The sequence below is a fragment of the Accipiter gentilis genome, chromosome 21, assembly GCF_929443795.1.
Source record: "Accipiter gentilis chromosome 21, bAccGen1.1, whole genome shotgun sequence".
NCBI classification, from domain to species: Eukaryota; Metazoa; Chordata; class Aves; order Accipitriformes; family Accipitridae; genus Astur; species Astur gentilis.
The window spans coordinates 11,295,878-11,310,023 of record NC_064900.1 but is presented as its reverse complement, the minus strand read 5'-3'; the positions used below and the strand labels follow the sequence as shown (position 1 = coordinate 11,310,023).

General features: G+C 44.8%; 1 protein-coding gene across 7 annotated transcripts in view; it reads left to right on the top strand.

Moving 5' to 3' along the window:
* The window catches only part of IFT57 (intraflagellar transport 57), a 33,880-nt gene extending 21,152 nt beyond the window's left edge, over nucleotides 1-12,728 (top strand). Inside the window, exons 12-14 of one of the 7 annotated variants that reach the window (XR_007509095.1) lie at nucleotides 4,874-5,599; nucleotides 6,588-6,909; nucleotides 12,647-12,728. Coding sequence is in view for 2 of the 7 variants with exons in the window: in XM_049824998.1 (XP_049680955.1) it covers nucleotides 4,874-4,909 (36 nt within the window). In the remaining 5 variants the exon portion in view is untranslated. The other 6 variants (XR_007509096.1, XR_007509097.1, XR_007509094.1 and 3 more) reach the window with 6 other exon arrangements.
* Nucleotides 12,729-14,146: the final 1,418 nt, after the last annotated feature.

The window sequence follows — 14,146 nt, the reverse complement described above, 5'->3', positions numbered from 1 at the left end:
AAAGCTGGGATTTGGCTCTTGGAAACGTGTGGCTGAGGAAGGCTCATCAGTAGCCAGCTCACTCTCCTGCATGTACTCCCCAAAGCTCCAGAAAAGGAACACTAGCAACTTATTACTTCTTAGGGTTTCTGTAGCTCTGAAATCCCTCTGAACTTCGTCATATGACTCAACGTGTTATTTCCCTGGGCTATCTTATCTCTAGGCTAGGATGTAAAGGATGCAAGTGCCCTGGTAGGAACTGGAAGTTGCCTTAGTGCTTGGTACCTTGGTACCCTATTAGAGTGCTGTTTACAGGCCATTTAGGATGTTTGAGAGTGATGTTACATGCATTACCGTCTTTAATAAATACAATATGACAATCCCCATTCTCTTCTAATGTCAGCAGACACCATGATTTGCTGAATATTATGTGCTGTGCTGGTAAAAAGTGCAAAGTAAGGGCTGGATTTTTACCTCTTAATCCAATTCTTGCATAGAGACCCTTCTGTGGAGCTAGTGACTTAATATTGAAATTGCAAGAGTTCAAAAGTGACTTTCAATCATACTCCAAAAAGTCAGTATTTCGGTAATGATGCAAGTTAATTGTTTGAACTTGTATCGGTGAGTCCTGTACAGGAAGGTGAACCAGAAGTTCACATGAGTTTGAGAAACCACCAAATGTTACAAACAACTCCCAGATCTGGTCAAAATATTCTCACCCTTTTCTGCTGACAGCATTAAGGGCCTTCCCCTCATCCCCTACCCAAAAAAAGAGGAACTTCAGGGAAAATTCTTTCTTGAAAAGGAAAACAAATGCCCACCTACTATTATGGAACTATGACATACAAAAAAAACCCCACTGTATTGCTAATTGTAAGTTACAGTAAGACCAATTAAGTCATCTCTGCATGACCTATAAAAAAGACTAGGCATAAATGAAGAGCCTGTATGTGAACATTTCCAGCTTCTGAGCTCTTTGAATTTTGCATCCAAATTTTGCAGCTTGGGCTTCTCTCCAAGTTTGACAAATGTTAATTAAAAAAAAGAGAAGAAATTAGTGTGATGCTGTTTCTTTTCACGCTGGCTCTCAGCCAGCTCCCCAAACGTCAGTGCTGCAGTGTGCCTCCACAAGGCAGCTGCACGTGCATGCACACACGCAGTGTGCGTACTCCTGCCTGTCATTTGGCCGAAACTAGCAGGAGCCTTCGGCAGCATAACAACACGTCTGTGAATAACCCGTCCCAGTTTCAGCAGCAGCGTCACCTGCCGCTTTCTCGTTGATGTATTAATGTTTTAGGAAATGGTTGGATGTTCTGACAAAGGCTTGAAATAAAACCTGGGAAAAGCCTGGCCTGTGACATCAGTGCCTCTGAGCTTAAGTAAACAAAGGATATGAGCGCCAGCTTTTCTACATAGGTAGGGAGTTTCCACAGGAGGTTCCGAGATTGCAAAAGTTATTTTCATCTCCCATTTCCTCCTCTCAATGTATTTCTCCCTTCAGCAAAGACCATTGCCAGGGCTTTCTCAGGTCTTAGCTAATACTTAACCTATTGCTCCAGGGCTTGGTGTTGCTGGAAATGTCTGTCTTTCAGCCTCCTAGTAACAGCCCTACCATTTTGCAATTATTCCCAGGCAACACTGGTATGAACAGGGTTGAGAGCTTTTTACTAAGAGTAAATAACAATTTGAATAATGCTAGTCTTTCACTTACTGGCTAGTTTCACTCTGTTCTTTTTCATTCCTGGTCTTAAGTAATTAAGAGTAGTTGTATCTCAGCTCTCCATCCCAGAAGTGGCTGAGACATGCTAGCCACTCATACGTCTTAGCTACCTGTGGTAAAAATCAACAAAGATGAATATTTTAATGTCAGAAGTACAGAATAATTCTTTCTAATAATATTCCTCTTGATGACTCACTAATTGCAATTGTTCATTCAAAACACTTTCCTGTTTCTGTGGCTTTCAAAGGATGCCAGTACTTTAAATGACATCTTAGTGTTATTCAGTAGTAACATGAAGAATTAAACTGTGGATTGTAGGCAACCCCTGGACCAAAAGTTTCCCATCCCTCCTCTAGTTTTAGGGCTGAAGTTTCTCACTGTATCTTGGGAGGGGGGCTCTTGTAAGGTTTTCAAGAGTTCTCTCTATCCTTCTCTCAGCATGCCTGGTCCATGAGCATGTTACCTCCTTTCAAAGAATCCATTTGGGAAAGAATACAAGCCAGTAGTCAGACCAAGGGAGACAGACTGTTGCTGAAATTTTGCTGGAACACAATGCCAAAAAATGGTGCAGAAGGTTTCAAGAGGTTTGACAGCATCTGTTGATCATTGTTTCCTTTGTTATAGGAAGTGCTCAAATTCCCAGTATGGTGGCAGGAGGGATTTCTGCCGAGTTTGACAAATGCTATCAAACAACAGTAAAAACAACGAAAACTCTGTGATCTTAAGGATGTCATTCACGAATTTGGTACTAATCTGTCTAGCAGCCATTTCATTACAGCCTTCTGTAGCGTTCCCATATTATGAGCTCAAGTAAAACATACTTGGAGTTTTTCACCATCTTCAGCTGTATCACACTAGCAATAAAGAATAAAAAAATATTGTTCTGAGAAGACTTTGCTCCTGAGGCAGAAAGGTATGCTCTAGATGTGGCAAGTTTGGAGAGGTTTTTTGCTATAAGTACTCCAGTACTCTGACATTTCTGTTAGACTAAGAATGTACTTAATACTATGTTTAGGTTTGTGAGATCTCTATTGAAAAACAGAACTGCAGGTACCTGAGTTAGAGAAGATAAACAGTTGAAAGTCAGATTTTCTCTCAGCTGTGAACAGGATTGATATACAGATAACATTCAAACGGATAGAATAAAAAGCTTCCTTTAAAAAGCTCTTCCATGTTATCTTTGCTTAAATACAGAAAATGTGCCTTCACTTAGTTATATTCCCTTCATTGCTTCTAGTTAATCCTCATCCCTCTCAAGCGCACAGCATACTCTTCTGTGATAATGTTTCCCTCCAAATACTTGAAAGTTTGACAGCATGATCTGAAAATAACTGATGCGGTCAGTCTGAGCTTCTGCTCACCTGGGTGGAAACTACCTAGTGTGTCTCTGTAGAGTACCACATGTAAGCAGCCACTGCCGGGAGGCCTGCTGACAAAGATTCAGTGTGGGCGTCAAGAGGAGATCAGAAGCAGGAAGCTGGCCTCACCTATCCTGTCATAGAAACCATAGCTCCTCTACAGAGTATTTAAGAAAACCCTGTAGGAGACCGTAGAAGGCCGGGCAGACTGAATTTGCTATTATTACAGCTACATACAGAAGGAAGGTGAACACCATGGTGCTTGTCACCCGACTGCTAAAAGCAGCTAATCAAAACTCAGTGTCTCACTGATTGCTCTAATCAGGGGGAGGAGAAAGTGGTGATGAAGCCAGGTGGTAACTCCTGTGCCCAGAATGAATCAAACAAAAAGCAGAAAATAAAACACACAAGCTGCTCACAAATTCAAGTCTTCTTCTGGTAGACTTGATCTCTTGGCTTGTTCTTGGGGTCGGGCTAAATGTTCTTCTGAGTCAGGATTAGCTTTCTTGCCTCACCTGTTTTTTTTCAGATATTCACCACTTCTCTCTTCATACCCTGTAACTGGTATGCCTAAATCCTCAGAATGGATCTGCTTATCTCTTTGTCTGGGGGAGAGACATCTTTGTGTTGCAGTTTTCAAAACCCCTTATATTTCAACCACCTGCTTCTGTAAAGAAGCTTCCTTCTTACCTGCACCTTGAAAAGCTGTATTGATACTCAGCGTTTCAAAGCAGCTTACCTTGACCTTTATCAGTGTAAGGTTTGGCTAGGAGGAGGGAACCTTTCATATGTGGGGAAAAAAAAAAAAAAAAAAAAAAAAGTTCTGTCCAGGGGTGGAAGAAAAGGAGAAATGTGAGAAGATAGGGCCACAGGATGTAGCCTTTATAATACTCCCTGCAGGATGCCGATTTTTATCTTGTGGCCACATGTTGTGGGGTATCTGAACACCCCAGTTTGCCATTCCTGATTTTAGCAGAGTGACCCCAACATAAAGCTTCGAGAATATAGCAATGAACAGGACCCATAGCATACAGAAAGATCTTTCACTGCACAACAGTAAACTAAGCCTGTATCTGAGAAGAAACATGGCATTTATTTTTTAGTTACTGGGAATACAAAATACCAGTTTATCAGTGAGGGACCTTCTGACAAGCAGAAGATAGAGCTTTGCTGTGATGCAGAAAATGCAACAGCAGTGAAGGGCTATGAAGTCTTTTGATGACACTCCGTTTCATATTTCATCCCAGAGAATGGTGATACCTCCTTTTCACTGTCTTAAGTGTGCTAGCTCCATTATACAGATCCTGATCTTTAAACCATGCCTTGGCAAATGTATCCTTTGTGGCACTTCTGTGATCGATTATGCTTTACTCAGGGCCATGATTGTTTACAACACGCCACAGTCTTCCACTGAGTGAAAACACATTTATTACAGACAATGGTGCCAGTGCTGATCTGTTCTTATTGGCCATTTGAAAACAAAAGCCAGACAAAAAGGCATCTGTTCTCAGCGGCTGGTCAGGTTAGTACTGGAAGTCACTTCTTGGTGCTTTTCACCCTGTGTTGGAATACAGCTGCCAGCGCTTAGGGTCCATTCAGGACCACCTCGCTAGAAGTGCCATGGTGAACTCTTGTTTGGGGCTAATTCTAGCACTGACCTCACCTTTCACAAGCTGCGCAGGCAAGTTTTCACACTGAGTCATTAGAGCCCTACAAATGTTTTATACAGTTAAAACAGCCAAGACTGTCAAAATGAGTCATATTTTTCAAGTGACAATTGCTATTTTGAGTGACTGTTTTGCATTATGCTTACCAGGACACCCAGGAACCAATGCTGTTTAAGCTTTCCTGATGATCTCCATTGCCACCACATGACCAGCTAGGGCAGTTATATCACTCATATTGCTGAGCCAGACCTTGCTCTTCCCCAGAAATCATATTCTTGGGTGTACATGTCACCCTGTCAGGAGGAAGCGACCATGGGATTCTATGAAAAGTTGCTTCAGGCAAAGAAGGGCACTGCTCTCAGTGGCCAGCCCGAATCACAGACCGCGTACTCAGTGCCTCTGCCTTGGAGAGAGCTGAAAATGGAACCGAGACCCTGTGGGCATCTGCAACTACCTGCATGCAGAGTGAAGAAAGGCAGTGTTAAGGAGATGGTAGTTGTGATCGCTCCCATGGAGGACGGACTTGGGAGGACAAAAGCTGGTGGACGTGAGGAAACAATTGGACATGCCTATGTAAAGAAACAATCCTGGAAAGGAAATAGGAAGGCTGCAGCATGGGAAAAGTCATCAGTAGCTGGATGAGGCTGTTTCTGTGATGTAAAGGGGCAGAAGGCAGCTGCAATTGCAGAGGAAGGCAGCAAGGAAGCAAAAGCACCGGAGCAAGTATATTTGCTATGAGAGCAAACAGCAAGAGGAGAGCGCAGTTGACAGGAAAAAGGAGCAGCTCGCTTAAAGGAAGGAGGAAGAGGCATGGAGGGTGGGGAGAATAGACTGGTATGAAATTGGAGTCCACTACAGCCTTAACAGAAGCTAACGTAAGTCACAGTACATTCTGCCCAGCATACACTCACACACAAACACCTCAAACAAACAAACAAATCTTATGTTTACCAGGACTACCTTTGTGTCCAAAAGCCACAAGGAGAAATCAAAGGAATTAAGGAGAGGTGAAAAAAACAGGGGGAAGTCAAAAGGTTAGGTGAGGACAGAGGCTAAGTGACTTCAGAAACAGATACATGAGCAAAGGAAATTGTAAACGGAAGGAGAAGAGGAGGAGGAGGAAGGCAGAGCCCAGTATGCTGAATATGCTGGAATAATGCTGGTTTTCACATAGACCTCCTTTGTTAGCAGCTCTTCCAGTTCTGGACTCTGAATAGCTGGAGCTGTTCCAGCTGTTACGCAGGGAGCCACAGAGAAACAGTTAAGCACAGCGTAAACTGCTGCAAGAGCATAGCAAGACCCTGCTTGTAACAGCTACAACTCAATAAAATTGTCATTGTTTTACTACTACCTTGAGGGGAAAGGGTAAAAAAATTCTTCCAGTAACCCCTTCCAGGGCACTATGTTTTCCCTCTTGCTTCCCCCACCCCCCCTCCCTCTTTAAAGATGAACTGCATTTATCTGCTGTTATTTGGTAGATAAACAGGATTTCATTCTTGAATGTTGTACATCCAGTATAATTTTTTCAAGCAATAGGGAAATTTCAAACAAAACTAAAGCTGTTTTACAGTTTTTTCAGTTCACTGGTGGTAATTTCGTTGGAGTTCCTGTTGAACACTTCCTTCCTTTTCCTGTTTGCAAGTTCAAATTTTGTGTCAAAGGGCAGAACCCACAATTTCACCTCATGCAGGTTTAAAGACAGTTATATTTAAATAAAATGTAGTTGGAAAAACATCCACTGGAGACATGCTCCTTGAGGACAGCCATAAGCTGAATTTAAACTTGCCGCATATAACTCAGCAAATAACTTCTTCCTTGTTTCTTCTTTGTCCCTGCTCCAAACCAAACACTTGTTACGACAAGCTGGTTGAAAATACTCCGGTGTAACCAAATTCAGGTGGAAGAATGCCCACATGACGAGACCAAAATGCTTTTCTTGAAACAAGCCAGTTTGCAGAGTTCAAGCTAGGGTTCAGCTGGAGTGCTGCCTGCATCCCTGGCATCCTGCCCCAGAGCCACAGACCAACCATATGTCTCCGTGCCCTGGGCCTGGGCCAGTCTGCCTGAGAAGACTCCTGGCTCCACAGAGATCCACCAAGCTGGAGAAGGCAATGCCTCGTGGACTGCCTACGCTGGCTCTGAAAGCCTCGGAAGCCCCAGCTTGAACAGCCGCTCAGCTGTACAGGTAAGTGTTGGCATGAAGCCTGTCTCGAGATGTAGCACTCTGCCAGCAGTCCCAATAGGAAAAACCAAACGTGCAGCCCTGGGACTTCAGCTTTACTGCTAGCTTAAACCGATCTAACAAGAAGCTGCTGTGGGTAGGTTCAGTTGCCCGTTTCATTTCCTGATCTGCACCTTTCTGCCACTTCTCCTGCACGAGTTGCCAATGTACAGCAGCGTGATGAGTTGGAACAGCTCACGGATTAGCCTGAAAACTAACCCTGTAGGAGCCCCCTCTGCCTGCCCATCCCACGCAGTCGGCTCAGCAGCCCCCTGGAAAGACACAGAGTAGGAAACAGAGGAAAGGAAGGCACGGGTGAGTTTTTTGTTGGCAATCCCCAGTTAAACCAGCTTCTGGTGGTCCAGCTGCAGCCTACAAGGCCAGAGTCTGTGATTCCCCATTAGCTATTAATGGCTCCTACCAGGACTGAAGAGTTTCACCAAACAGGCAGGCCAACAGTACATAATAACTAAAACCAAAATACTCTGATAATTATTCCAGTACTTAGTGTTTCTTACATTTGAATTTGATCTTGAGAAGTCATGTCAGACAAAGAATTAAATGATCCCACCTCTAACTCACAAAAGCTTTTAGTTTCAAGAGAGAATAGATTCCTTGCCCCCTGCCCCCCTCCAGACTCTCCTGAATATAATTTTGAAAAAGACCTTCATGGCTAAGTTAAACATCGGGCAAGAGAATGGCAGAATGCCGGCCACTTTATCTCATAATATTACAATAATAAAGATGTTGTATAATATTATTACCCTTTTATACTCATTTTGGCCTTTTCCCTGTTGTCTTGGAACATCTCCTTTGTCATTCATTGATTTTATTCTTGATAATAGCATTACCCTGAAACACAGGCTAGACTGAGGCTCATGCACATAACCATACAAGAAGATAGAGCAATCACATTCACCCACGGTGCTTTTCGGTGTAATATCTGTTGTCTTCAGTGGAAGTTTCACCTCCTCTCTCTCTCTCTCTCTCTCTCCATTGTGGGCTCTAAAATACGCAGAAACCAGGAGCTCAGGGAGTCTGAGCTAAAAAAGACTGGAGGCTGAGGAAGCAAGAAAGTAAGAACTGCATCTGCCCTTTTCCCCAGGCGTTCACACCTGGGCACTGTCATTACACGACATGGGGCTAAATTGCTCTTAGGGCAGATCCAGCACAGCCAGTTTCATATATTATACAGCACCTGAATTTGGCTCTAGAAAGTGGTAAGAATTAACACCTGCATCTCATGGACTTTTTGCCATCAACCGAAGCTTTGTGATTAGCAAATTACACACCATCACAAATCATATCGAGCATTCACTGGGGAAACATTCCTCAATCTGTTCCGTTTCCCTGTTCAAGCAGCTTTATGCACTATTCATAATGCTGTATAGAAATGGCATACATGACATTACATGCACATAAAAATTCTCTAAAAAAATGAAACACTTGCTAATCTTGTGGGGACATTGTGCTAAAAGTGGTGTATCCATGAAAAGAAAACCAAATTCCACCTCATGCAAGCTTATCAAGAAAACATACACAATATGCAACCATTTCACAGCTGCCAAGAGAGATCAGTCTAATTTCTTTTTTTAGCTAGAAGGGGAAATCTAACCAGGCAAAGCTGTTGGGAGCCAAGAAGACTATTTAAAAAAAAAAGTAGAAACCATCCACAATTTCATCCAAAGGCAGAAGAGTTTGTCAGTGAAATGCATGCACTGGACCAAGTGAAAGAGTGGCGACATTAATGTGGCTGCACATGAGGCATGTCAATTAATGAATTTGTTTGTGGCTTATTTGTAATTCTGGGAACTAGAGCTACAGAAAACATTTTGTGCAGTTCTCTTTCTGGTATTCCTCTGTCCTTTTCTCTCCCATCCTTCCCCCTCTCTGTCCCCTTCTCGGCCCTCACCCATACAACAACTGGTTGCATGTTAACAGTATTTCTCTTTGTGCCTATACAAATACCATTAGATCCAAGCATATCCCATGGAATTTGAGGCTATCTGTTCGCACGTACTGGGTAGTCAACAACTTCCACAGGACAACCATTCTCCTCACCCAGCTTTCGTTTTCTTAAAAATATCTCAGGAACGGTATGAATTGCTTAAACGTTTTAAATTAGTACCAAGAGAAGCCCTCCCACTCACCTCCCCAACTGCCTCTAACCCCCGTGCCATTAGAAACCCATTCAGCCCAAAGGGAGGCCAGATGTTAAAATCATTTGGAAAAAAATGAGTATTTGGACGGTGGCAGGGTGGCTGGATTATCCGGCCCCGCTGGAGAATGAGAGCCGTCGGTTCCCTGTCTGTATGTAGCAGCTAAACCAAGACGGAGGGAGGACAAGGCTGCCCAGTCCTTGTCCGGGCTCCGCTGGGACGCGGAGTGGAGAGGGCACAGGGCCCTCCCGGGGATGGCATGGGAGCTGTCACACAAAAGATGGCCCTAGGAGACTTCGTGCCTCAGAGATACACCTAGGAATCAGAACTTTTCTGCTCTCTGGGAGAGGGCAATTAATGACTCGCTCCATATTCCTGGAGTGATTCATGTCCAGCTTCGGATCCCAGTGCAAGTTGCCCTTACAGACACCATGGGGATACGGGTACAGTTTTCTGTGTCTGTGGTGCAGTCACTCTTCGGGCCTGCGTGGCTTCCAGCCACTTAATTAACCTCTTGGGAGCTCAGTCACCGCCTCTGAGTGGGGTGATATATCCCTAGCTAGGTACTCCTCAGATGAAAGAAGTGATATTATCCTAATTACCACAGTACCATCCTGCTGCAAATGGACTGCTCGTGCTTGGTTACCTACCACAGATTTAATCCGTGAGCGTAACACTCTTCTCTCTGTTTTCACAGCCCGGCTTTTCAGAGCAAGGCCCTTTGTTCCCAACTAGGCTGATAAATGGGTTTAGCTTTATTTTCTCAGAGGAAAGCTTAAGTGATTGTGCTGTCTGTCATCTGTCTACGCCGATAAGTTTTTAACTGCCACAGCAAATTATAATTATTTCCAAAGAAAAAAACCGCTAGAGGCAGACAGCTCCATGATAACGATATTTCTGTGGATTTTGTGAAAGACAGCAGCAGACTGGGTTGGGGCTAGGGAGGAGGAGGAGGGAGAGGACAGAGCGCAAAGACCACACCAAGAGCGTGCCATGTCAAAGAAATCTGGGGGCCCTCAGCTGATCCTCGGCCTGTCCGGGCGGAAGGCAGCCAGCCACTCAGTCCGCAGGCACCGGAGAGTCAGCCGGCACGGGCGTCTCCGAACGGCTCACGAGACCTACCGCCTCCGGCCCTGGGTATTATTTCACAGGGGACGTCGCTGCGGCTGCAGCTGCCGCGGTGCAGAGGGGGAGCAGGCACGGACCTTCTGCGGGCCGGCTGCGATGGAGGGAAAAGATCTTGTTTTGATGCAGGCACCGGCGCTATTTTGCCCTGGGCCTGTACTTGCAGGTTGCAAAACCTGGGTGGTGGATGGTCTGGGCTGGTAGGTGCCTCCAGGGAGGACGGATTGGCTAAGTGCAAGGCACGGGTAGAATATGCTCCGTGCTGTAACTAACTGAACGTACTAGTGCACTGCTAACAAATACTTGTAACGTGGGGGACAACGTGTTCTCTGTGCTCGGAGACCTGCCAATGCACTAAGGAAAGCTGCTAAGGCCAGGTTTGTAAATGCATTTAGGTGACTGAGCCAAGATAGCTGAAGATAGGTAGAACCTAATTCTCTCTGACACCAAAAGGGGTTCTGACTTACACTGCACGGGAAGTCATGTCTTTAAACAGCTTTAAAGCTACGAACTGTTCCTCTTAAATATTTTAGAAGAATTGACCCTCTCTCTGAGCACATCTTGACTGAAATGAGAGGTTTCTGGAACTGCCCTTGAGAACCGAGTACAAAATTACAGGTTTTGCTTAACTGAACTATTCCCTGGAATGATACATACTGTTTCACCATTAGAGAACTTTCCTGGAAGGGGCAAAATGCCTAGGGTGAAAGCTGATCACCATCTTCACCACCTAAATACCGTAACATACAATTTCTTTAAGCTTGTTGATAATGTGCTCTAGTTCTCCAGGAGTCTCATTTAAGCGGAGGGCAGTTGCAGATACCACCCAAGAAAGCTGCTCTATCTAGCTGTCTCAGGCAGTGGCCCATAGCGGGTCTTTGGTAACATCAAGTGCAAATCTTCTCTCGCTGAGGTCAGGAGCCCTTGTGGCAGGAAAGTGTTTCACAGGCTGGGTTTTCAGTGGCTGCTAAGTCACTGAAGGGATAAGTTGCGTGATGAATCCCAGCAGCTACAGCGGCAGGTGAATAGAGAATGCAAAATAAAAATGAAAATGCAAAAAAATCCATTCAGATACACAACAAGAGTAGAAAGAGAGGAAGGGGAGGGAGGAGCGTGAAAGAAGCGGTATATTTCCCTAAAATAGTTAGTTTTGAAATGGAGGAAAAATGACTGCATTTTAACCCTTATCAAACAACTGTGAAAGGTTAGCACTTTCTCACAGCATTGCTTTATTTTTGACTAGGTCTCCAGGAGCTATTACTCAAAGTTAATTCAGCTTTTGGTCTTTGGGAACGTTTTTAATATGCTAGTGCTTAGAAGTCCATTAATATTTACAGATGTCACTTGAATCCCATTTTTACCCTCTTGCCCAGGCAGGAACTCTCTTAAGAAGAAAATATTGTTGCTATAGTAAGTTCAGGGTTGAGCCTGTTCTAAAAATGTAATATTCTCTAGAACTGTGATGTATAGTTTTGGTAGCCTGCCTATGCCCCCGAGACGGGTCTGAGAGTTAGATCTTAGGCCTGGAGAAATGGATATGGAGTCTATTCTCAGCTCTGCCACTGGTTAATTATGCAACCTTAGTCAGTTCATTTAACCTCAGCATGCCTTGGTTTCCAGATCAAAAAAGAAAGGAGTAACAGGCTCCTTTGTGAATGCTTTGCGGTGTTTGAGGGAGAACAAGGTATTACCCATCATGTTGCTGCTGCACTGTGACATCGGGTACGGATCGTTTCTCCGAGTGTTGTGTTATGTACATCGAGTGAGTCCAGGAACACAGATGGAGGTCTGGCCACAGCATTTCTTGCTGCGGGAGACAGCTCTCACAGTCAGTTTGACAAACCACAGCTACAGACACCCTTTGCTTTAGGGACACAGGCTTTTATGTCACTCTTAAGCATTTTTCTGCCAGCCACAGCAGTCGCTGCCTCCTGTACGTTGGCTCGTGTATATGATTCATGCCTGTCACAGCTTCACTTGCTGACCCCAGATAGTGATCAATGGCACCCCAAAGAGCAGTAAACCAGTATAAAATGGCAGATCAGTGCCTAGTAGTCGTTATAAAACAGTTGCCTAATTTAAAGACTGAAAGTGTGCCTTGGAAGTCATAAATGAGGGACTCGTGCACAGTTTTCAAAATACATGACCTATTGCTTTTGGAGCACTTGGACCCAACGTGCAAGTCAGAGATGGGTCTGTCCTTTTCACAGCTTCTGAGATGTGTTTCTGGGCAAGCTTCTAGAGCATGCATGCACTGGGTGGAAGGGCACGCAGTACCGCAGGGCAAAAAGAAAGGAAAACTGTCACAGCGATGTTAGGAAACATGGTTAAAAGCACACAGCTCTTCTATTACAGCAGGGTTTGCTTTGTGTACCTGGCTCAGAAAGGAAAGTGGAACTGCCTAACCTTTCTCTCAGTAGGTATCAGAAGCATCAGAACTGCCTTGTGCTGCACAATCCTGCTTCCTGACACTGTTAGCAAGCCGAGGCATTGCAGACCTTTCTCAGCGGCAGAAGGCAGGGCATTACAAGACGAAGTATTGCAGATGCACACCTAGGTGGATGGCACAGTTACCTCCAAAAAAATCAGGGAAACAGCATGCACAGAGTTATCTTCCGGCGATTTGTGAAAGCTGTTTCAGTAGTATAGGAGGCAGCACCTGACACGAAGCAACGCTCTCTCTCACGCAAGACTCCTGGCTGTGTGAAATTCCCCATGTGCGCTGTTTTGCTTTTAGGCTAGCGTGGGTGTGTTACATGCTACCTTGGCAACAGTGACAAATGCCTGCTGCAGCTGTAGCCTTCTCCTCTTTGCAGCAGGAGAGCATCCCTAGTTTTCTGACAGACAACACGCTGTGCAGCTCCCCACAGAGCTGACCCCTGTCCGCCAACGCCTGCCTGTGGCTCTCAATGCGCTGGCACTCAGTCTGAGCACAGATGCATGAGCTACAACTGAAGCAGACATGTCTTCCCCACTACCCTCCGCTCCAGCCCATTTCTTCTGGCCTCCAGAGAACATCATCTGAGTCAGTCTGGCAGGAGCAGGATCAGCTGCTTCGTGCCAGCCCCATCCATCGTTTCTGGAGTCAGATGGCTCCCACTGCTCAAGGCTTTTTACTAAACTTGAATGCCGGAGGGTGTCTGAGTGCTTTAGAGTATCTGGAAAAAACAAACGCAGTAGTCAAGGCATTGGTATCCATTAATCACTTAAGGAGGGCTGGGGAAGAATTTAAGAGAAGAGAGTCTCATGAGGGGGGAACCACCCAAGCCAGCATTAACGTGGCAGCAAAACCAAAATAAATGTAATAAAACCACATGAGACATTAAAAATGCAGAAATTCAGTTTCTTGCATAATTTTGTTTCTGCCCTGGCTTTTGTCCTCTATTGAACTTTGGGACTTTTTTTTTTTTTTTTGGAGGGGGAGCTTTTTAAAAACATTTATATGCGTGTGTGCACGTTCCCCAAATATATTCAAGTCCTTTTTTTAATGCTTCACCAACACATACGCCTGAGAACAAAGTATGCATTTATTCCGCTAGTATTTATAGATCCAAATTTTTGAGACAATTCTACCATTAAATAAAGTCCTAAGAGGGCTACCTCTAGAGAAAAACCCCATTTGTTGAAACATGGCTGAGATAGATAGTCAAATGTGTATTACTGCAGAGGTAGGAAGGAGGTAGAGAGAGCATTTACCCTGGCTTTTAAGTGAAGGGCAACAACAGATCCCTGAAAAATTCTTCCGCGTTTTGCGCTATCTTGAAGACCGTCGCACGGGGAGCGTTATCACTCCCGCAGCTTAGCGAACGGCCCGGCGCTGCGGGGCTGGCTGAGGGGCCGGCGCGGGGCTCAACTTCGGCCAGAAGCGAACGTGCCCCCGGCAGGGGCAGGTTTTCCAGAGGGGTTTTAAGGAGGAG